At 41.7% G+C, this 24,274-nt stretch overlaps 2 protein-coding genes across 2 annotated transcripts; both read left to right on the forward strand.

Moving 5' to 3' along the window:
• The first annotated feature begins 3,580 nt into the window (after nt 1-3,580).
• LOC148665505 (scavenger receptor cysteine-rich type 1 protein M130-like) lies at nt 3,581-6,427 on the forward strand. Its single transcript, XM_088630941.1, has 3 exons — nt 3,581-3,590; nt 4,818-5,129; nt 5,973-6,427. Exons 1-3 carry the CDS (start codon nt 3,581-3,583, stop codon nt 6,296-6,298), a joined length of 648 nt encoding a protein of 215 aa, XP_088487067.1. The 3' UTR covers nt 6,299-6,427.
• A 1,001-nt stretch (nt 6,428-7,428) lies between these two features.
• Nucleotides 7,429-24,186, forward strand: LOC148665506 (antigen WC1.1-like). Its single transcript, XM_088630942.1, has 11 exons — nt 7,429-7,540; nt 7,698-8,030; nt 10,951-11,253; nt 12,147-12,482; nt 13,573-13,761; nt 14,117-14,215; nt 14,663-14,734; nt 20,726-20,812; nt 21,201-21,291; nt 21,467-21,534; nt 23,796-24,186. The coding sequence occupies exons 1-11, from the start codon at nt 7,429-7,431 to the stop codon at nt 23,969-23,971; spliced, it is 1,866 nt and encodes a 621-aa protein (XP_088487068.1). The 3' UTR covers nt 23,972-24,186.
• The last annotated feature ends 88 nt before the right edge of the window (nt 24,187-24,274 follow it).

Consider the following 24,274-nt stretch of genomic DNA (forward strand, 5'->3'; position numbering starts at 1 on the left):
GGCCAGTTTACGATGTTCTGGGCAAATGGTCAGTTTAACATTACACCCAGGGGGGTTCCTAGCTGGCATCTGCAATCCTTATCAGTCAACCCCCTTTCCTGCCATAAACCCCAGCTTGTGACTTAGAAGTCTAAACCCCCTACAGAAAGGATTAAATTCAAACCCCCGTCTTCACATCTTTCTTCAGAGTATAGTATCCCCATCACTATACTGGGGCATTAGGACCCACACAGACCAAAAGGTGTGTTCCCCCTGCTGGCCCCACTTTTCCCTAGGAGGTCTCTCATTCAGGTACTGACCAGGCTCACACCTGCTTAGCTTCAGTGGGTTGATATGGCTGCTTTTATCACACTGTTATTGTTATTGAGTTACTGTTTATTGTCTTCTCTTCTGTTCTATTCATATATTGCACCTGAGTGACTAATGAGAAACACTTTTTTCTAATCTATACACTCATGTAAATATAATGACAAATTGAAGTTGAATTGAATATTGTTGCACCTGTTGCACTGATCTAGTAGATCTGAATAAAGCAGACTGAGCAAACAGACAAAAGCGAAACTAAAGCCAGGTAGAATTAAACAAAACCTGAAATGACTGAGTCTGTGCTTTGAGAAGCAGGGGGACAGTGAATTTTATTTTGAAATCATCAATTATCAATTGACAATTAACTGAACAGTTAACTTATTGTGTCATTTGGAAGGGAAATGGTTAAATCAGCACAAACCATTAATGAGGGGTGTATAAACGTATCCTACTAATTTTTCTAGGGTTTTCATTCGTAATTGCTTATCAGAATGTGTCAGAACAACTTCACAACACAGTGGATAAGCAGAAAATTTGAAACGTAACTGAATGTGCAGTGTGTGAAATATAATTCAGTTGTGAATTTAATATTAAGATTCTGATAGGTAACAGCAAAAAATAAATTAAAAACATAATATTTCAACAGAAATATAAATGTATAAATGTAAAAACACAATCAGTATAAAAATGAGTTGTGATCTATAATGGAAGCAATATTATATATTCCAAACTGAAGGTGAATGATTACTCGGCATCTGTGAAGCACTTGTGATAGGCTGTTTGAACTGTTACAATTTTTTATTTTATTTTCTCAAAAAAACACTCAGAGTAAGGTGGCTCATCAATGTTTAAATCTCTTACCTGATATGGACTACCAGTCAGAAACACTCTTATGCAGTTGTAAACACTTATGTAAACATTTTACATACGGGGTCCTGATGTACAGAAACAACAGACCGCCTATCAGTGATTCAGCTTTCTCACACCACAGAGACTGACCACTATACTGACTGCTGCTCCAAGAAACACAAGAAAACAAGTCCCAGCCCTCAGAAGTTACACAGTCTCACACACAGTCACTGTGTTGGTAGACTCTCCAATATCTCACATACAGTCGCTATGCTGGTTGTCACGATATTGGTCCCCCCTCCTTAGGGGTGCTCCGGCCCTTTCACGTGGGACTTTGTTCTGTGCACCTGTTCCCTATTCCCAGCCCACCTTGGGGGCCAGGCGCTGACGCTCTTCCGGGCTCTGCATCTGATTTCCATATCGTGCGAGTCCGGGACCTGGAAGCGCCTGGTCCCGTTAAGGTTTTAACCTCTGTTCCCGTTCCCTCTCCGCCGGTTCCGACCCGGCCTTCGTGGTTTTAATTCCCTTCTTTTGATGGATCTCCTGGTTTTGGACTTACTCATGTGTTTTTGGATACTCTAAGGATTACTCTCTGGGATTGTTCGCCTCGGCCACGCCTCCCCCGTGCACCAGCGCACCTTGGACACACCCCCCTGTCTTTAGCCCCGTTTTCCTGCATGACGTTTCCCTAGTGTTTCCCCACTCCGTCGGACTGTGTCGTCCGCATAGGGTCCGGAAAGAACTGTTCGTTACAGAATGCAGAGCCTACACCTGGACCCCGCGGACGGCACCCTGGCAGCCTGGATTCCATCGTTTTTTTTTTTCTCTCCCCTTTTTTTCTTAGGGCTTCGGAGCCGCCCTGAAAAGGAGGGGCGTACTGTCACGATATTGGTCCCCCCTCCTTGGGGGTGCTCCGGCCCTTTTACGTGGGACTTTGTTCTGTGCACCTGTTCCCTATTCCCGGCCCACCTTGGGGGCCAGGCGCTGACGCTCTTCCGGGCTCTTCATCTGATTTCCATATCGTGCGAGTCCGGGACCTGGAAGCGCCTGGTCCCGTTAAGGTTTTAACCTCGGTTCCCGTTCCTGTTCCCTGTCCTCCGGTTCCGACCTGGCCTTCGTGGTTTTTAATTCTTTGTTCTGATGGATCTCCTGGTTTTGGACTTACTCTTGCATTTTGGATATTCCCTAAGGACTACTCTTTTGGATTGTTCGCCTCGGCCACACCTCCCCCGTGCACCAGCGCACCTTGGACACGCCCCCCTGTCTTCAGCCCCGTATTCCTGCATGACGTTTCCCCAGTGTTCCCCCACTCCGTCGGACTGTGTCGTCCGCATAGGGTCCAGAAAGAACTGTTCATTACAGAATGCAGAGCCTACACCTGGACCCCGCGGACGGCACCCTGGCAGCCCGGATTCCATCGTTTTTTTTTTTCTCTCCCCTTTTTTTTTTCTTAGGGCTTCGGAGCCGCCCTGTAAAGGAGGGGCGTACTGTCACAATATTAGTTCCCCCTCCTTAAGGGTGCTCCAGCCCTATCACTCAAGACTTTATTCTATGCACCTGCTCGCTATTCCCAGCCCACCTTAAAAGCCAGGCGCTGACGCTATTCCAGGCTCTGCATCTGATTTCCATATCATGCGAGTCCGGGACCTGGAAGCGCCTGGTCCCGTTAAGGTTTTAACCCTTGTTCCTGTTCCTTGTCTGCCGGTTCCGACCCGGCCTTCGTGGTTTTAATTCCCTTCTTTTGATGGATCTCCTGGTTTTGGACTTACTCATGTGTTTTTGGATTACTCTAAGGATTACTCTCTGGGATTGTTCGCCTCGGCCACGCCTCCCCCGTGCACCAGCGCACCTTGGACACGCCCCCCTGTCTTTAGCCCCGTTTTCCTGCATGACGTTTCCCTAGTGTTTCCCCACTCCGTCGGACTGTGTCGTCCGCATAGGGTCCGGAAAGAACTGTTCGTTACACTGGTAGACTCTCCAATATCTCACATACAGTCAATCTGCTGCTAGACTTTCCAGTATCTCACACACAGTCGCTGTGCTGTTAGACTCTCCAATATCTTACACACAGTCACTGTGTTGGTAGACTCTCCAATATCTCACACACAGTCAATCTGCTGCTAGACTTTCCAGTATCTCACACACAGTCAGTATGTGAACACAGGTGTGTGGAGCGAGAGGTAAGATGACTAATAATGGACTTATTGTAGCATTCAGTGCTTCTACTTCCCCGTGGGAGGGATTAGCAATCCAGACAGACTTGTAAGAAAATATAAATATCTGGTGTATTTCTTTATATGTATAAATATAAAAGTATGCTGTATACAAGGTAATAAGTATTATCTTTCTCCACTCTCTACAGGCAGCGCTGATGTGAGGCTGGTGAATGGTGCCAGTCCCTGTGAGGGGACAGTGGAGGTGTATCATGGTGGAGAGTGGGGGACAGTTTATGACCTTGGCTGGGGTCTTGATGATGCTGCAGTGGTGTTCAGGCAGCTGGGCTGTGGATCTGCTGTTTCAGCACCAGGAGATACTCACTTTGGACCAGGGGCTGGATCAGTCCTGCTGAGCTGGGTCGAGTGCAGAGGGTCAGAGTCTGTGCTGAGGGACTGTACAAAACGTGAAGTGAAACAATATGGCTACTTTCATGTCTATGATGCTGGAGTGATCTGTTCAGGTAGGAGACACAGAGTCTCTCCAGTCTGCAGCACTGAGGAGAATTAAAACTCCACTGATCTAGAGTCCATCATCATGATCCATCTGTCCATCTTCCCATTCCCACTGCTCCTGTCCTGCCTAGAGCTGTGACATCACTCCTCCCTGTCACTGAATATCTTTCTACCTGTGTGGAGATCAGAGGTACAAATACAGACAGGAGAATCTGTCTGAGAGCAATGGGAGGACAAACCCCTCCTGTCTGCTGTGTGCTGTCTGTCAGGAGGCAGGTGACAGTTTTACACTCAACTTTCAGACATGAGATAGCCCAGAATTTCAAATCATAAGACAGAAAAATGAACCACACGAACCAATCTGAACTGAACACTTCAGAATCCCAGACCCTGGATCTGTATGTCAAAGGTTTCAGAGAAGTGTATTAAATATCCAGTCTGTCTACCAAACCATGTAAATGACCAATCCCTTTCATTTTTCAATAAGTCTTGTTCTCTAGTGTTACAACTCCCTCTCTCTATTACACTTATAAACAATTAATATAATGAATCTAATAATAAACATTTTTATACTTATATATTGACTATACTGACCTGCTTATATAAAATTATCTAAAATTAAAAACTGAGTTGAATTTAACAGTTTATGTGTCCGAGCATTTAGAAGTGCTATAGAAACTCTACACATAGTTATCTCTTTACATTTACAGTATGATGTTAAACACACTGTTAATGTGCTCTAATACCGCTACAAACTGCCAGATGCGTTGTGTATACCTGTGCCAAGTCTATTGTACGGGACACAGATAAGATGGATGTGGGACTGTAAATCTAGACTGAGGTGACAACTAGCAGGCAACACAGTTATGCCAGGGCAGACACATTAAACACACAAAGAGTTCACTCTGGTGCTTTCAATTCAGTAAAGACTAGAAAGAAAGGGAGCTCATAAGAACCTCAGTTCATGAAAATGAAGTGTCAACTTCTCTTCAGGTACAGGAGTGCGGTTAGCAGGGGGCAGGAGTCTCTGCTCTGGCAGAGTCGAGGTTCTACATGGCTCATCCTGGGGTACGATCTGTGAGGCCGACTTTGACACGAAGGACGCGGAGGTCGTGTGCCACCAACTAGACTGCGGATTTCCAGCAGAGCTACTGAGAGGGGCTCAATTCGGAAAGGGGCAGGGGGTGATCAGGACAGAGGAGATCCAGTGTCAGGGAAATGAGACTAGAATCCATGATTGTCCCACCTCAACCAGGGAGCACCAGAGCTGCACTCACAGCAATGACATCAGCCTGGTTTGTACAGGTGAGAGCACTGCTGTCTGTACTGATCCCGAGCTGTGTAAATACTTCTGTATCTCACTCTGAGCTGCACTCACAGCAATGACATCAGCCTGGTCTGTACAGGTGAGAGCATTACTGTCTGTACTGATCCCCAGCTGTATAAACACTTCAGTATCTCACTCAGAGCCTCCCTGAATCATTGCTTGATTTGTTTTTGTTTGTCACAGTGAGAAAGATGATTACTCTTATGTATTGATGTTAAATATTCAAAGTATGTAAAAGTGTGGCAAGGTATTGTACAAGGAACACATTTTAAAATCAACCATTTTAACAGTGTGTTCATGCTGTACAGCTCCTGACTCCCATGTCCTTTGTATAAAGACTAGAGTGATTAATGCTTATGGCTCCTGACTTCCCTGTCTGCTTGTCTTTTGCATTTCGGAACACCATATATAGCACCCCAAACTAATATCTTTGGATCAGTCAGTGAGCTTCAGCAAGCAGTGGTCTTGTGGTCATGTGATTTCCACATAACATAATTCATCTTTGTTTCTCACAATATGACTGATAATTACTCTTGTGTACTGAAGTTAAATATTCAATTAATCAGTGTAACTATGAACAGTTATTGTACAATGAACACACTGTAAAATCAACCATTATAACACTGCATTCATACAGTACTCCCCTGACTCTCTGTATAAAGAGAAGAGGGTGTTCATACTGTACAGTTCCTGACTCCTCTGTCCCTTGTATAAAGACTATAGTGATGTTAATGCTGTACAGCTGATTCCCCTGTCCTTTATATAAATACTAGAGTGGTGTTAATGCTCTACGGCTCCTGACTTACCTGTCCTCTCTTCAGAATACAGTGGCTACAGGCTGGTGGGCGGCCCTGACTCCTGTTCCGGCCGGGTGGAGCTGCAGTACCACGGTGAAGACAGGACAGTGTGTGACCAGTACTGGGACCTGAGAGATGCCACTGTTCTCTGCCAGCAGCTGGGCTGTGGGGAGGCTGTAGCAGCACCAGGACAGGCCTGGTTTGGACAGGGCAATGGATCAACGGGGGTTGATGTGTTTGATTGCCAGGGCAATGAAACCCATCTCTCTCAGTGTGCTGTCTCTTCATGGGGCAGAGCTGGTTGCTCTCACAAGCAGGATGTTGGAGTAATTTGTTCTAGTAAGAACTAACACATTTTTACATTTTCAGAATAATTAAAGCTTTAAATAAAAGATTGGTAGGTGGTCAAATCTGAATCCCTCCCACATTTTCATGAGGCAGCCTAAGCCATTTACAGTTCCCAAGTCAGCCATTGAAAGCAGTCCTCCCACTGGAATCACCAAGCATCCCTCCCTTTTCAAACTGCCCTGGCATCCACAGAGCTCCAACACCACCATGATCACCTCTCAATCAGCCTCTATTCCCATAGTCCTCTCTCATCTCCAAAGAGGTCCACCACAACCATGTTCCTAAGACCACTCTCCATCCTGCCCTCCATTCTATCCATTCCTTCCCTATTCATCTGTTGTCTCCATGCCTTGCCCTATTCACTGCTACATGCTGTTCTGTGGGTGCCTGCCACAATACTTATTCACAAGGAATGAGCCAGGGAGCTGCCGCAAGGTTGCAGTCGAGGTGAATGGGGGGCGTGGAGCTAGAAATGAAGAAGGCAGCCAGCCAGTATTTATACTAAAAATAAAGAAAGTGTGAAATTAGAATTTGATATCCTACCAAACACCTTAAACCATTTTGAACATTATTATAAATATGTGTAAAACAATATATTCTTGTAAATAAAAGATTGTCATGATAAATTTACAAAAAACAATGTTGTTCCTGATAACCCTTTTATGGTATGGTACTGATGTCTAACTGACAATAAAATGTGATAATTAATCATTTTTTTAGATTCATCCCTGTCAGCTCTAGACGGTGGAGTCCGGCTGTCAGGAGGAGAGAGTCACTGTGATGGCCAGGTGGAGGTTTACTACAACAGCACCTGGGGGAGACTCCTCCAGCACTCCTGGGGCTACAGAGAGGCCTCTGTGGTCTGCAGACAGCTGGGCTGTGGCTCAGTGGTGCAAATATACAACTCCTCTGTGTATGAGACAGGCAACAGTGCTGTGTGTCTGACAGGTATTCAGTGCTCTGTAGGACAAGCCTATAACTCCTCTCTGTATGGGACAGCGACAGTGTTGTGAAGTTCAAGTCTATAACTCCTCTCTGTATGGGACAGTGACAGTGCTCTGTGTCTGACAGGTATTTGGTGCTTTGCAGTACAAGACTATAACTCCTCTCTGTATGGGGCAGTGACAGTGCTATGTGTCCGACAGGTATTCATTGTTCTGGGGCCGAGTCTCACCTGGTGAACTGCAATTCTCCACAGACAGTCAGCTGCAACATTGGACAGGATGTGGCCCTGCTCTGCTCAGGTAAGAGCAATTGAATCTGTTTGATTTTTTTTTTCATTAGTTCTTATTAAGTTATTGGAGAGCAAGTGTTTAGTTGTGTGTGATCCTTTGGTACATATTGTGAAAACAGGAAACATATGTGTCAGTCATGTTTACAAATATGTGTCTGTATCACTAGATACCATCTCTCTCCTAGCTCAGCACTCCCTCAGGCTGGTTGAGGGAGGAGATGATTGTGCTGGGAGGCTGGAGGTTTATCACAATGGCTCCTGGGGGACAGTCTGCGACGACTCTTGGGACCTGGCAGACTCTCAGGTGGTGTGCAGGCAGCTCCAGTGTGGGACGGCCCTCAGTGCCCCAGTACCAGCCTCCGTCAGCCAGGGAACTGGACCCATCTGGCTGGACAAGATGGACTGTCTGGGGAACGAGTCGTCTTTGTGGGAGTGTCCATCAGCAGGGTGGGGACAGCATGACTGTGGTCACAAAGAAGATGTGACAGTCCTGTGCTCAGGTACATAATACCTAATTGGTTTATTCCAACAAGGAGATGAGATTCTGATGACATAAGGGTCCAATATAACTTGCCAGATAGTAATGTAGCTCTCAATTTTCCCAAAATCACTCACGAGTGTTGTTGCAGCCTGGGATTCTGGTTTGTGACTGTGTGACCCTGGGAGGTTGGAGGTGTCTGATAGACATCAGATTAAATCCATAGTCTTATTGTAAGGACTTATAAGCAAAGATACTGATTTCTCTATGTAATGAAAAATGAAAATGGCTGGAGGCGTACAGATAAAAATGTTAACAAAAAGTTAACATAGACATATAAAATAACTGAATTATTTAACAAAATGATCCAATAGTAAAGATCCGAATGTGAAGACATTTGTGATTGCATATTTCCTGATTTCCTAGTTTTCCCAATATAATAATAATTCATTTCACTTACAGTATATAGCACTTTTCTGGACACTCCACTCAAAATGCTTTACAGGTAATGGGGACTCCCCACCACCACCACCAATGTGCAGCCCCACCTGGTTGATGCAACGGCAGCCATAGTGCACCAGAACGCTCGCCACACATCACCTTTTAGTGGGGAGGAAAGCAGAGTAATGAAACCAATTCATAGATGGGGATTATTAGGAGGCCATGATTGGTAAGGGCCAACAGGAAATTTGTCCAGGACACCAGGGCTACACCCCTACTCTTTTCAAGAAACACCCTGGGATTTTTATTGACCACAGAGAGTCAGGACCTCAGTTTTACATCTCATCCAAAGGATGGCACCTGTTTTACAGTATAGTGTCCCCATCACTACACTGGGGCATTACGGCCCACATGGGCCACAGAGTGAGCACCCCCTGCTGGCCCCACTAACACCTCTTTAAGCAGTAACCTTAGTTTTTCCCAGGAGGTCTCCGATCCAGGTACTGACCAGGCTCACAGCTGCTTAGCTTCAGTGGGTTGCTAGTTGTGAGTTGCAGAGTGACATGGTCTGTCTATATCAGTCTCTTTCATTGACTGTTAGGCAAACTGGTGACATATGAGAGTTGTCTTGCTTGAATAGCTCAATACAGGTCCTGCCATAGCATTTCAAAAAGATTTACATCCAGACTTTGACTTGACCAATCTGAAACATGGCAGTTTTTCTTTAGCCACTCTGTTGTAGATCTGCTTGTATGTTTAGCATACCTGTCCTAGTGCATGACCCATTTCTACTCAGCTTCAGTCAGTCAACATGGCCTGACATTCTTGACACAAATGAAAACCACAGAACATTTATCAATGTGTCCATAAAGTTCAGCTTTTGACCTATCTCTGCAGACAATATACTTCCAGGAGTCTTGTGGATCATCCAGGTGCTCATTGGTGAACTTGAGATGAGAGGCACCATTATTTTGGGAGAGAAAGGTTTTTTGCCTTGACCTGGGATGGACTGGTGTCCCATTCCGGGTTTACTTTGTCTTGCAGTAAGAATCCAGCACCCTGCAACCCTGAGTTTGAAACATCTGGAAAATGGATGGATGGATGTTTTCTTCCTGGCTATACTTGCATGAAAACCATTGCTGTTAGGAATTTTCTTGAAGGTCAAGCAACTAACACACGGAGAGTGAGGACCACAGATTCTCAAATACTTCTCTAGAGTTCTTTGAGTAAAAAACATCCTGGGTGATATTCTGGGATGCTCTTGGGGTTATCTTGTTAGCTCCTGGGTAGAGTCTCCATTGACATAAATATTTGCCCCATATGATTAGAAATGGTTTTGCAACCATGTTCAGACTGATAAGCAACTACTCTTCTCCAGCAGTTTGGACAGTCCTGTCCAATATAAATGCTTGTTTACTTGTTACCGAATTATTTAACAATCTAATTATTCCTTTAATTAAAATAAACTAAACTGATGGATCACTAATTTCACAGGTGATGATGCTTAATTATTCACTGTTTTCTATGTTTTGCACCATTTTATCTAAAAGAAATCAACTGATAAATCTAAACATTATGGTTGTAGAAAAAATAGCAATGAACAGTTTCAAATAAAAAAAATATAATGGTAAGACATTGTTAATTCCCATAATCACAAGCTTTTTTTCTCTGCACTGTATTAATATGCATGGAGGCTTGATTCATACATTGAATATGCTGAGCTGTCAAAACAACTCAAGGTCCTGAGCACACTAATGGAAAATACGTTTATGAGCATTCAGGGATCAGGAATAGCTGAATTCGTAACCTTTCTCATATTTAGTCTGTGCTGTGCTGTCAGTGTTCCATGAAAGGATGTTAAACAACTATCTTTCATACAGTTCTTAAATCTTTTTCTGTTATCTATCATGCTTTCCTGTGCTCACAAGATTGTCAGCGTTCGTAGAATGAATTTCTATGCTTTCCTGTGCTTACAACATTGGCATTATTCCAAAATCATGCACATTCTCCTACCTCGGTAGTTGCTGGAGATAACTTTTTTAAATACAATTGGTCACTTACATTAGTAGCATGCATTACCATAGAATGGCATAGAATTACATTGTAGCTCTTGTGTCCACTCAAGTATTAGCGTGCACTGAATAGTAGTACGTAGGTTGCGTATTTGACACAAACTTATTTTATTAAAATAGAAAAACACGTCCCATTTTTTCAGGGCACACAACAAAGTTCCAGGGTCATATTGCATACCACTTAGCGGCACTCCGCATACCATAGTTTGAGAACCACTGTTCTAAAGGGTCAAAGTTAAAATTAACAACTCAAAGTCATGAGGACGCTAATGGAAAATTTAGTTTTTGAGCATTCAGGTATCAGGATAGCTGAATCTGTAATCTTTCTTATATTCAGTCTGTGCTGTGCTCTAAGTGTTCTGTGAATGGGCAACAGTCTTTCATACATAATAGTTCAGTTGCTCTGACAGTTTCCTGTTTCATTCGCAGAGCACAAGCAGCTGAGGCTATCTGCAGGCTGTTCAGGACAGGCAGAGGTTTACTACAATGGCACCTGGGGCAGCATCTGTGCCAACAACATGACAGACACCACAGCTAAAGTAATCTGTACTCAGTTGGGCTGTGGAGACCAGGGTAACTTTAAAGAGACAGTGTCCAGGCTGAATGCTGCCCCCCGGTGGCTGGATAACATTCACTGTCGAAAGCACGATTCCACACTGTGGCAGTGTCCCTCTTCACCCTGGGGTCAGAATGAGTGCTGGAGCACTGAAGGCACTGAGATCACCTGTTCTGGTAAGGTTCACTTCATTATTATTAGCAGTAGAAGCAATGGAAATCAGATTCTATAAATTACATACAGTATGTCTCTATTCCTGAGAGACACCTACAGGAAATAATGAGTGCAACAACTGTATCAATAATGGAACAAGTAATAGGTTTATTCCATCCTGAAAAAAAGAAAAGAGAAAACACAACGTTTCGGCCGTGGAGCCTTCTTCAGGTGTGGGCATGCTGCCTACGCATGCTGACACAGCTACCCACCTGAACTACAGTGTCAATAATGTTCTCTTTAATCACTGCACACAGTGGACACTGGAGCTGAGTCACATCTGCAGGATATTGCAGGATGAGTTGACCTCTGGATACTGACCAGAATATCGTCACAACCATGTTGTAAAACAGCAGACAAAATAATTTACCTTAATTAGGATACATTTCCTCAATTCGGTCAATTTTAGGGCATCATTAATTATATGAGACTTTTTGAAAAATGAACATTTCTTGATAGGTCCAAAGAGAGACAATGCTCTCAAGCCATCACCACAGGAAGAGAAACCTCAACAGTACTGTCCAGGTGAGCTCACTGTGTACAACTGCCAGTCACACAGAGTCAGTAGCCTGAGGACACTCAGAACCTCACTTCTCTCTTCTAGTCACTGAGCTGAGGACACTCAGTAACCTCACTGCTCTCTTCTAGAGTCACTAAGCTAAGGACACTCAGTACCTTCACTTCTCTCATCTAGTCACTGAGTTGAGGACAGTTGAGGACACTCAACAATAACAGACATTATTTAAGGTCTCATTTGTTTTCAGTAATATGAACTGGTGATGTCATGCACTCCAAATCTGCCACTAACTTCTCATCCAGAACCTCTGAGCCGAACCGATCCTCTAACCTCCCTGTTCTCTTTCAGTCCCCCTGGCTCTACGACTGGCAGGAGACACAAACTGCTCAGGCAGGGTGGAGCTGCGGTACGAGGGCTCCTGGGGGACAGTCTGTGATGACTCCTGGGACCTGCAGGATGCCCAGGTGATCTGCAGACAGCTGGGCTGTGGGGATGCAGTGAGTGCAATAGGAAACTCCTCATTTGGAAGAGGGAACGGCACCATCTGGCTGGATGAGGTGAACTGTACAAGCAGTGAGCTCCACCTGTGGGACTGCTGTCACTCTGGACTGAATCAGAGCGACTGTGTGCACAAGGAGGATGCAGGGGTTATCTGTACAGGTGAGAGGAGTCTTAGTACTGTAGATAAAGAAGATATCAGATCCCTGGAGAAGATACACTGATTTTACTGTATATATCTTCCATCACTAGTTACACTCTGACTGAATAAGCGAAGATCATCAGTCACAGGTTTTTGGTTTGTGTAAACAACATTAGTATCTGAATCAGGACATGATGGCTTTTACCTCTGAAATTATGATTTTCCCTCTAGGGATTCAAGTAGAGGTATTTTATTCATTCAGACAGCTATAGACAGCTGTGGGTTTGACTTACTTTGCAACTAAAAGCAAGATGATGAGGGTTTCTATAGCCAGTCCGACAACAGCGCTAGTAGAATAAGAATGCTCCTCATCATTGTCACATTGTTTGGGTGACAGGGCCTTCTCTTGTTATGGAACAAGTAATAGGTTTATTCCATGCTGAAAAAAGAAGAAAGAAAACACAACGTTTCGGCCTTCTTCAGGTGTGAGGTGTCACACCTGCTCACACCTGAAGAAGGCTCCACGGTCAAAACATTGTGTTTACTTTCTTCTTTTTTTCAGCATGGAATAAACTTGTTTCTTGTTCCTTTGCAGCCTACGCATGCTGACCCAGCCACCCATCTGAACTACTTCTCCTGTTATGCCCCCAAGCTCTGGAACTCTTCTCTAAACTCCTTTAAATCCAGACTCAAACCCCCTTCTTCAGAAAAGCCTTTACTTAACTGGGATCCATTCTTCACCCCTCTGCTTTTCTTAGTACCACCATCCACGGTCTCCTCTGTATATTGTAATTGTGTTTTATCTTGTGTATTCTTTTTATTTATTGTTGTTGTCATTCTGTTAAACGCTTTGAGAAGCCACCTTTAAAGGCGCTATATAAAATAAAGTTTATTATAATTATTATTATTATTATTATTACTATCATTGAAGGCTCCAGTCTTTCTCAGATTCCCATTGTTGCTGTAGTCTCTCCTCTTCTCCCTCAGTGATTTTCTAACAGTCTTGATGTGGGAGCTTTTACTATTTTGTTGATATTGGGTTAACATTGGGTTCCCTTCCACCTCCTGAAGGGAAACGCAGGGAGAAGGACATTTTATGTGTCAAAGCCTGTATGAGCTCTAGAGAACATCTCCTGATCCCTGTTCACCCCCTGTCTCCCTCTCTCTCAGGCAGCACCAGGACAACACCCCAGACACAGCCGTTGGGAGGCCTGTCCATCTCGCCTCTGGTCCTCCTGCTGCTGGGAGCTCTGCTCTTCGTGGCACTGGCCCTGTTAGTGGGGCAGCTGATCCAGAACAGGAAGCTTAGGAAAGGTAGGGAGGAAACTCACCATCCACATAGTGACCTCTAGTGGTCATTACTGTCAATCACACAGAGCTGAGATTTCTATATGGAACTTCAAAGACAAAACTGATGGTGATGAGCCAAGGTGTTTCAAAGTAGAAGTTCCTTCTTGGTATACAGTATTGGATAGAACCAGTTTTAACTGGGTAAAGAAATCTAGTAGAATTTTAGAACAGATTCTCCTCAAAAACAGATGCAACTTTGCTGATTTGTTTAAAACCTTTAAATGCGCAAAAGGTCAAATATAAAATACTTCAGAAGGGAACTGATTTATTGTGCGCCTCTCCCTGCATAATAGCCCTGAGTGTCTGTTTCTTCACATAGCCCTATCTAAGGGAGCACTGGCCCCCTGTCATGATGCCGTCTACGAGGAAATAGAGTGCAAACTGTCCAGAGATGGAACCTACAGCGCCTCCAGGAGAAGTGAGTCTTCATAAGTGATTAGTCTCCACCCTCTGAGGAAGATCTGAAGACTTACATGTGTAGGAAATCTCACCAAATAGGTTTTACACCTGTAGAGTTTTCTTTCTCAACTTGTGTCAAAATGAAGAAAATCAACACAGCTCAGTTCCAGATCTACCTTATAAACATAAACTATGTGTTACTGTTAATACCCTGGATTCTCTCCCAGTAGAAAATCCCACTCAACTGGTTTCAGACAGTAGTTTTCTTTCTCAAGATGTGTGTTAAGTTAGGTTAAGAAAATCATCACATCCCTGTCCCTGTGCTGTCTTATAAAAAAAGTATGTTTTACTTTTAAACTTGTAGAGTTTTCTTTACACAAACACACACTGTGGCTTCTCTTCCAGTAGAGGACAATGAGGCTGCTGACTGACTGCAGGTATTATTGATCTGTCCTCCTGTTCACAGGGAGATTCCTCTTGGATGAGTTGCCCTCTGGATACGATGATGTGGAGGACAGTGAGGGAGACCCAGTACCAGGTGAGGGAAGATGGAGCAAGGAGACTCCTGAATCTTAAAAATGTAACCATACAGATGCAGCCATTCAAAATGCGCGGTAAAAACCCGCGGTACGGTAACCTACCCACAAGCCACCGCGGGGCACCGGAGCATACCGCAGGGCAAGTGATTGGCTGGCCAAAATGACCGACAGGGGCACTCGTGGTGCATTGGTTGGTAGTGCAAAGATTGAATCATTTAATGTCTTTACTGTGCACATTTTAATCCGCTTAGTTTTGAATATTTATATGGATTTTACCACTAAAGGGAAATTTTAGTAGCTGAGCATAAAAAGAAGAGGAGCATAACGCATCTGAAGGTCATAAACGATATTAATTTAAAACATTACTGTATGTATGTAAACTGTACTGTGTATGGCTGGTCTTGGTAGTTTAAAGAAAAAATACACACCAGTCTTCCATTTCTCCCTAAACATTTTAAGCATGAAAGTTTTATGAAACGGTACCCAAATATGCGATTGCTGTATAGAATGAATTTTAATTAAAAAAAAATATTTAACACGAACATTAAGCTGTTTACATCTTCCGCCTGAGAACAGTCACCCGTTGCTACCCAACGCAGAATGGTGATTGGCTGACACCATCTGACACCCCTCTGATTGGAGAAAAAAGACGTGCTGGCGTGCTATACCAGGAAGAGGATTCTTTCCATTCAAAACGTGTATTTTAAAAGTTTAAGAAGTAAAAACCTTACAGCGTACACAGATTTCTAAACTGATCAGGATCGTTATCTTTGTCTTATGCATAATAATGTTCACCGCTCTGTCCAGCAAATTAATAATAAACTTTATTTTATATAGCGTTTTAAACGAATAAGTAATTAGATTGCTCATAAACCTAATCACTTGCTTTTTCTTTTTATTTAGGCTCAGATTACAACTATAGATCGAATTATTAATAACCATAATAACAACCAACCAACAAAAACAACCATATAAACATAATGGTGGTGCTGGACCTTCCAGTTTTATTTATTTATTTTTTAATCGCGTAACATAAACATATTACCGTATGCAAACTGTACTGTATACAATATGTACATGTATATTTAATGTCTTAACTGTGCCCGTTTAAGTATTGAATATTCATATCTAATTTTACCACTGAAGGGAAATCTTAACATAAACATACAGTATATGGCTGGTCTCGGTACTTTAAAGAAAAAAATACACACCGGTATTCCATTTCTCCCTAAACATTGTAAGCTTCGAAGTCTTTAACTAACGTGATACCGGAGTCAACAAGCATACTTTTAGAATTTGATTAAAAGGGAATATAATATGGAATCGCGTATCTCAAGAAATTAATAACGATATAATTATATTCATGTTGCAAAAGAACTGCAACGGACATAAAAACTCCCTTGCATGGTTTCATTACGACCAGAATCGGTCTTGAGATATTTTTAACTTGATTTACAGTATTTGAGAGGTATGTCTTAACACCGATACTACAGTGCTTAAGTACTGCTCACGTATATGTTTCTAGGTTTATATTATGCATTTCATACGGTCAAATTACTTTTGAGCAATAAGAAGCGAGAAACGGTATGCGTTTTACTTTCGTTTTGTGCTGGGACCCGTGGATTGATTAGAGATATCAAGTACATACAAGTCATTTTTTAAATGTTGTAGTTCGTCTTGAAAAAATGTTACGAGTACATCATCTATCAACAATTACACAGGTTCTGTTTCCATATTGCGGATTTTGGTTACGTAATATTATTTTCTAGATTTCACGTTGTGAATATGATGGGATGTCTGATGGGATGTTTCTAAAAATCCATCCTCTGTAAAACGTCTTCTCCAGTTGTCCTGCATATGTATTCGCTAATGAAGCTGTGTGTTCTGAGCCTAGATCTCTACATTTCTGTATGAACCAGCTTAGAGGGCTAAAGACAGCTTGTGTTTAAATTGAGTGTAAGGCAATTTATGCTTCTAAAGTCATGGTCAGCATTTATCTTTGTACTGTGTTGTAAACTTGTTCTGTGCCAAGTCACATTATTTTATAGCGTTTTTAAAGCGTTATCAAATACGGTGTTACTGTAGTTTACTGAGTCCCATGTCACATGGTCTGTGATTGAAACCTGTAAAACCGGTTTAATTCGTCACAGCCAGCACTCTTCAGGTGTGAGAGTCTTCTGCTCAGAATGAAACGCTAAAATGTTTGTGTATATTCTAATGGTAGTGGGGGCGGGGTGTGTGGGAATAAGTTTGGTTGAAACATTTTCTCTGAAAGCATTTTCTTCTTGTAACCGATCTTGTTACAGCATGTTACAGTTTACTATTATTAACCATATTAATTTTAAGTGCTTAATGTAAAATCTTGTAAAAATATATTTTCATTGTTCAAATATACATTAAGTCTGACTATCATATAATAAGTTAAATACAAAACTAAAGAAAAAATAGGGTTAAATATAATTCAAAATATTTTGCTAACAATGTTAACTGTTTATGAATAATAAAATGTATTAACTAAGGAGTAGGATGGCACAGTTGTTAGTATGTTTTTTGTTTTTTTTAACCCAATCTCCGGGAAACCATTAGTACGATGGTGAATCGGAGATTCTCAACCCTTGCTGCGTACGACTGGAAAAGAATTCGTGATCGGATCAACGAAATGCTTCGTAGGAGGAGGCAGTCTTTTCCTCTTGTCTAACAGTCTGTCCACAAACAAAACATTCCTGTTAGACAAGAGGAATTGAAAAAAAAACAATGTTGTCAATGAAAACCGGTGTGTGTGTCTCTCCCTGCTGGATGTCCCTCTCACAAACTGCTGAATGAATAAAATAATTTTATTGAAAACGAGTTTGCGATTGTCTGGTCTTTAAATTCTGTAGATACGCGATTCCATATTATATTCCCTTTTAATCAAATTCTAAAAGTATGCTTGTTGACTCCGGTATCGCGTTAGTTAAAGACTTCGATGCTTAAAATGTTTAGGGAGAAATGGAATACTGGTGTGTATGTTTTCTTTAAAGTACCGAGACCAGCCATATACTGTATGTTTAAGTTCCAAAATTAATATCGTTTATGGGCTTCACACGCGTTGCAGTATGCTCAGGCACTAAGTAAAAGGAGATGCTTCGTATTGCTTGACTAATTTTAAAAACTAAGTTATAAATATAAAAATTGCAGGCGCTGCTCTGGTGCGTCGGCTCCTACACAGTGCCTGTCTGCCGTAAGCGTTACAATATACATACAGTACCCAACACTGCTTGTACCCATCTGTCATGTAAATAAAACACCTTGAATTGAATTGAATTGAGGGGAGAAGGGGGGGATACTAAAGCCAATACTGGCTCAATGGGCTTTGACGTGCTAATGCGTTAACGGTCCGGGTGTGGCAGGCTTCCAATGTCAACTCGACTCGATTAGAAGACAATGAACGTATTTTAGCCCTAAATGAATTAATAGCAAACATGGTTTACATAAAATACATTTTTCCAAGAAAGTTTATAATAATACGATCTATAGTTGAAATCTGAGCCTACTTTAAAAATAAAGGAAAAGCATTTTCAAAGAGCAATCACGCTGTGTTTATGAAGAAAAAGTGATTAGGTTTATGAGCAATCTAATTACCTATTCGCTTAAAATGCTATATAAAATAAAGTTTATTTAGAGATGAATGATCAGTGTCGCAGTTTAAATAATGTGAGTCAGGAAACTAACACAGCGCCACCGGATTTAATAACGCAATAAAAACGCTATAAAATAATGTGACACAGTACAGCACAGTACAACAATACTGACCATGACTTTAGAAGCATAAATTACCTTACACTCAATTTAAACACAAGCTGTCTTTCTGTATGAACCTCTAAGCTGGTTCATACAGAAAATGTAGAAATGCATTAGCCTGATCATGATTAAAAAACACATAATTAAACACGCGTTTGCGATTTAAATCAGAACACGATTTAAATCAATATAAATGTTTATATTGTAACGCATACTGTCCCGCCTCCATTTCTCTATAACAATTTACTGTTGCACACACACACACAATAGAAGCAGGAACCACTGTCAGAAGGGAAGATATATTCAAAATATCGCAAATATCGATCATGTTGCGATATTTTGAAATATAAAAGTCAATTGATTGTCCATAATATCGCTTACCTATTTTTTCGAAGAAATGTTTGTTAAAATAAAAGTCCAGCACCAGCTGGATTCGAACACACAACCTACCAGTTGGAAGTCACGCACCTAGACCAGTAGGCTACAAGACAGCTCGCATGTTCAGGTAGGCGAAACAGCCTTACACAGTCCTGCCGCAGTACACGGATATAATCATACCGTTATTAAATTCTTTAGATACGCGATTCCATATTATATTCCCTTTTAATCAAATTCTAAAAGTATGCTTGTTGACTCCGGTATCACGTTAGTTAAAGACTTCGAAGCTTACAATGTTTAGGGAGAAATGGAATACCGGTGTGTATTTTTCCTTGTGATATTTTAAGCTCTAGTTGAATGATAGGTGTCGCATTTTAAATCATTTTCGTAGCTAGAAATTATGAAACGCCCTGTTAAAAGCAAGGAAGTTTTTATGCCCCGTTGAAGTAAAACAAAATGCCTGACAAAGTATGGCTTGGACAGATTCCAAGTGCTTGTACAAATGTGCTAAAGAAATTATACTTTGAGTATACAGCTTGTCCAAAGTCATCCATTATTAATACTATTAGTAATATCTTCAGTAAAGGCTTTGATGCATAAATATTTCTGATAAAGGTAGGTTGTGTACTTCTGTCCAACTGAGCAATCTTGCTTTCATAATATATACCAACATTTTAATGACTGATGATTAACATGCTGTAATACACAGTTCAAAATTAAAGGCTCAAATGCTGTACATGAGAGGTTAAGCTCCCCCTGGCGGTTTTACAAGGCGACGCCGGATAGTTAGTCACGTGACACACGTGAAATGCGTGATACCGCGTGATACTGTGACACGCCCACCGGGGTATGCCGCGAAATACCTCACCCATTTTGAATGGCTGCATCTGTATATGTTTGATAGCTTATAAGTCTGCTCTTCAGTGTTGACTCACGCTACCCTTATCTCGACAGATCCCAGAGGCTGAGCAAAACTAGTCCTGGTCAATTTTGGGGTGGTAGATAAGGTGGTGCTTTAATTGGTTTTGATAGAAAAGGAAATGCTCAGGTCCAGAATGATGACTGGGAAACAGTTTGCTGTAAAAGCTGCCTTTCAGGTCAGATGTTAAATCAGAAACCATAGAGTTTTGGCTTAACTATTTACCACCAACTATTCAAAGTCACATTTTACAATAACTTTGCAGCTCTGTGTTTAAAGTAAGTTAAAGAAAGTCAGAATCCTGAAGTGTACATTATCTGTTTTTCTGTGTGGTTTAGGGGGCTTGATAACCTCTCAGAAAGATGAGATCTCAGAGGACTATGATGATGCTGTACCTCAAAGCCCAGATGCCTTGTCAGGTGGGTTATTTCAGTCCAGTCCCATGGGGAAACCCTGCACCGATCTCAGTGAGTCTGACTCTCTCTACCCTCTCTTTGATCTCAGCCTCCAAATAGAGTCTGTTTTATTCTGCACCAGTCACATGGATCTGACTCTCTCTCTCTGTGTAATTTCAGTGAATCAGTCTGGGTCACTGTGCTGCCAAGTCCAGCTCCTCTTCAGTTTCTCATAGTGTCCACATCACTACTCTCTCTGATCAAATACAGCCAACCTTTCTCTGCCCTGTTGTCCTTCAACATCTTAGTTGAAAATCTAGGAACTGTTTTAAATTTATTACAGAAGTGAATAGGACTATACGTCAGGTTCTCTGTTCTCCTGTACTTAGAGCCTGGAGTTATAGTTCCAGTGTGATGTTCAGTTAATCAGTGTGTTCTGAGGGGACCCAGCAGTCCTGTGCTATAGAAGAATCAGTGCTCTGCTGTGTGACAGTGAAGCTGTGCTCTTTGTGGTTCAGGAGAGCTGATGTCCCCTGTGACAGAAGAGGCCCCAGAGTACTATGATAATGCTGTAACTGTACCTCAGAGTCCAGATTCCTTGTCAGGTGGGTTATTTCAGTCCAGTCCCCTGCACCAAACCCAGCAACTCTGACTCTCTCCCCTCTCTCTGTACACTGCATAGCAGATCACACTGAGTCTGCATTATAGGGCTCACATCACTGCTCTCCCTGTCCAAATACATCCATATGGCAGTTTCCTGTTGTCCATCAACATTTTAGTTCAAAATCTAGGATTAATTTTAAAATTTATGACAGAAATGAATAGGAGATGAAATCAGGTTCCCCAATATCCTATACTTAACAGTCTGGTGTTTTCATTGTAACATGATGTTTAGTTAGTCAGTGTGTTTTGATGAGCTTCAGCAGTCCTCTGCTTTAGATGAGTCAATGTTCTGATGAGTGACAGTGAAGCTGGGCTCTGTGTGTGCTTCAGGAGAGCTGATGTCCTCTGTGAAAGAAGAGGCTTCAGAATACTATGATGATGCCATCACTGCGCCCCAGAGTCCAGACACTGTGTTAGGTGAGTTATTATAAATAATAATCCTGAGCCCGCAGTAGACTTTGTCTTTAGAAATTACTCTAGTTACCTAATTTTATATCTGCAAATAAACACTAACTGGAAGAGAAGAGGTATCTGACAGGCCAGTCTGTGTCACAATGACAGAGCCATTACTGACCTGCTCTTCTGTTCAATGGGAGACTCCTCTCTGATGAGACACCCTCTGGATATAGTGATGTGGGGGACAGTGAGGGAGACCCCACTTCAGGTAAAAGGGGCTACAGCCAGGGGGCTCAGTGTGGGTGAGGTAGTTCAAGGATGGGAAGATAACCCCCAGTAATCCATCTCTGTGCCACTCTCATCCAAGACAAGGGGGCTTCAGATGTTTTGCAGTAGCAATGGGTACACTGCTCTGTACTGCAGGGATCAATATTAGCCAATACAGGCTGAGAGACTTTACTGGTGCAAGGTTACACCTCATAGATCAGAGTCTCATTGAAACCCAACTTCTGTCACACCCAGCCAATCAGATGATTTAAATTGATCAGTAGCTGATCAATTCTGAGAGATTGAGCTCTGAACAGAACTAAGCTTCGGATTCCCCAAGACCAGGAATTGTGCTCTCTGACTTCAGGGAGAATTAATAAGTCCAGAATATACTGTCAAAGGATTTCCTCACTGTGGTTTTAGAGCATTGGAACGTCATAAGCATAGGTGAAATCTGCACTGAATCATTAATTCTTCTTAAAAAGATACAATTTTATTTGAAGAAATTCCTATTCTAGGCTTTTGACTACAATATTGTAACAACTATTCTGTATATTCAAACCCTTACTCCACTAACAGCCATTTCTATCACAGCAGATCACTCCTCAGATATGTTCTATATGCTTGTTGTTTGTTCTGCATGTCATGGTTCTATCAGTAAATTGTATATTTTTTATTTAGATTGGTTCATAAAAGTCAGCAAGTACTCTTGCAATTTACTGTTACAGTTTCCGATTGTTACAACAAATTAAAATGTTAATTCATTATACTGATGTGACTATGGAAGTGTTTTTAAAAATCTAGATACACCTGGCTAGTGTCAACATTTGCCATTCTCAGGGGCTTCAAAGCAAGGATATCTTTACTGAGATGAAGGGGTGCAAGATTCAGTGATCAGTTCACCTTGGTTTACCTTAGTTAATTATGTTCCAGGTTAGTGTCAATCAATAGTACAGGAAAAACAGAAGGCAAGAAATCCTTGTCCAGATCAGCCGGAAAATCTAGATTGGAGTTTAGGATTTGAACCTCATTAAGAGAGCTTGCCATTCTGTGGTTTCTAGAAACTTTAATTGATTGTTTTGAGATTCCCTGGGTTAAAACAGCCTCTCCCTGCCAGGGAACCCAGTGTTAACCCAATATCAACAAAATAGTAAAAGCTCCCGCATCAAGACTGTTAGAAAATCACTGAGGGAGAAGAGGAGAGACTACAGCAACAATGGGAATCTGAGAGACAGAAAGACTGGAACCTTCAATGATAATAATAATAAAAATAATAATAATAATAATAATAATAATAATAATAATAATAATAATAATAGTTCACAAAGAGAGACCATAAACTATAGGTCGCATTTTGTGTGGTATAAAAAAGCAGCTGTATCTCTTCTTTTGGTGTGTGTAGGTGTTCACAAAATTGAATACTTCGTTGTAGTTTGGTATTTTTCTGGGTGGTTAGAACGTAGATCTCTAAAACACCTTGTACATCTGTGCATGTGTGCTGTATGTTTACGCTGCGTGTTGTTTAGTGTGTTTTGTCATTTGTAACAAATATTTAACTCATTGTGCCTGAAATATTTTTTTCCAAAGTTGTGCCATAGAATAAAGAACTCATCTGCCTCTATCTATACCAAACGTTTGGGTATATTCTTGGCAAACTTTTTACAAGTTGGGGGCTTGTAAAGACTACTTTAATTATTAATTTATCTACTCAGACATTTCTGATATTAACCATTTTCATAACCCTTGTTTGTAACAATATTATTTTAATAACTGACTCATTTGATAAACCATATTTGTCAAGGACCATTTTTTTGGATAGAGCAGTGGGGCTGTGGCTAAGGATCTGTGCCTTTGGTTGGAAGGTTGCTGGTTCAAATCCCATAGCTACCAGAGGAATCCTACTTTACTAGGGTCCTTGAGCAAGGCCCTTAACCCCAGCTACTCTAGAAGCACCATATAAATGGCTGATCCTGTGCTCTGATCCCATGCTTCTCTCCATATTTGTGTGTCTCAAGAAATTGTACTTGGCTAATAAAGTGATCTTCTTAATTAAAACATTAATTTTGTGATACTATATATTTCTACCATTGTTTATAAACAATTCTTATACATTTTAAAATAACATACAATTTTAAAATTGCATACTATACACATGATTAAAAATTCATGGCTCCTATCTTAATGAATTCCTAAACCAAAAATATCAGCTTGGAGAGTTATTCCTGTCCACTGCCTGTCCCTGAGTCTGTGTCTCTCTGTCAGGTGTCCCCCACACTGGCCCTGGATTGGACAAGGTCCTGCCCACACTGCCCACTGATGAAGGAGCAGCTGCCCCCGATGGGACTGACTATGATGATGTTGGGGACGAGTCTCAGGGAGAGGATGGGTGCTGTGAGACTAACAGGGCTGTCTGGGAGAAGCTCCTCCTCCAGGTCTAGACACAGAAGAGCTTCACCAAGTCACAGTCTTAAAGCAGCTCTGAGCACTGAGACTGTCTGAGACTGTCTGTGACCTGAGGCCACTTCACTCCACTCTTTCTATATACTGATGATGTCTGTAGCCTGCATTTCACTGTCCTCAATGACTTTGTCTACAGGAAGTGCAGTTTAGGTTTTATAACACAGACTGAGCAGATATGGTATCTTCAAGGTCTCTGTTTTCCTACAATTTGATATGTTTCAGAAATAAAACTATTCACTGATGTAGAATTCTGAATCTAACATTTCTGTTGGGGAGAAATT

Source organism: Lepisosteus platostomus, chromosome 5 (assembly GCF_059453375.1).
Source record: "Lepisosteus platostomus isolate fLepPlt1 chromosome 5, fLepPlt1.hap1, whole genome shotgun sequence".
NCBI lineage: Eukaryota > Metazoa > Chordata > Actinopteri > Semionotiformes > Lepisosteidae > Lepisosteus > Lepisosteus platostomus.

Bases quoted from the DNA above. Each gene is read 5' to 3' on its own strand.
- LOC148665505 (XM_088630941.1), top strand. The intron at 5,130-5,972 runs GTGAGAGCACTG...TCCTCTCTTCAG, and splicing joins CATCAGCCTGGTTTGTACAG to AATACAGTGGCTACAGGCTG.
- LOC148665506 (XM_088630942.1), top strand. From the start codon at position 7,429: ATGTGTCCGACAGGTATTCATTGTTCTGGGGCCGAGTCTCACCTGGTG. The intron at 12,483-13,572 runs GTACTGTAGATA...TGAGCTCTAGAG, and splicing joins TACAGGTGAGAGGAGTCTTA to AACATCTCCTGATCCCTGTT. The intron at 21,292-21,466 runs GTTATTATAAAT...GTTCAATGGGAG, and splicing joins CCAGACACTGTGTTAGGTGA to ACTCCTCTCTGATGAGACAC.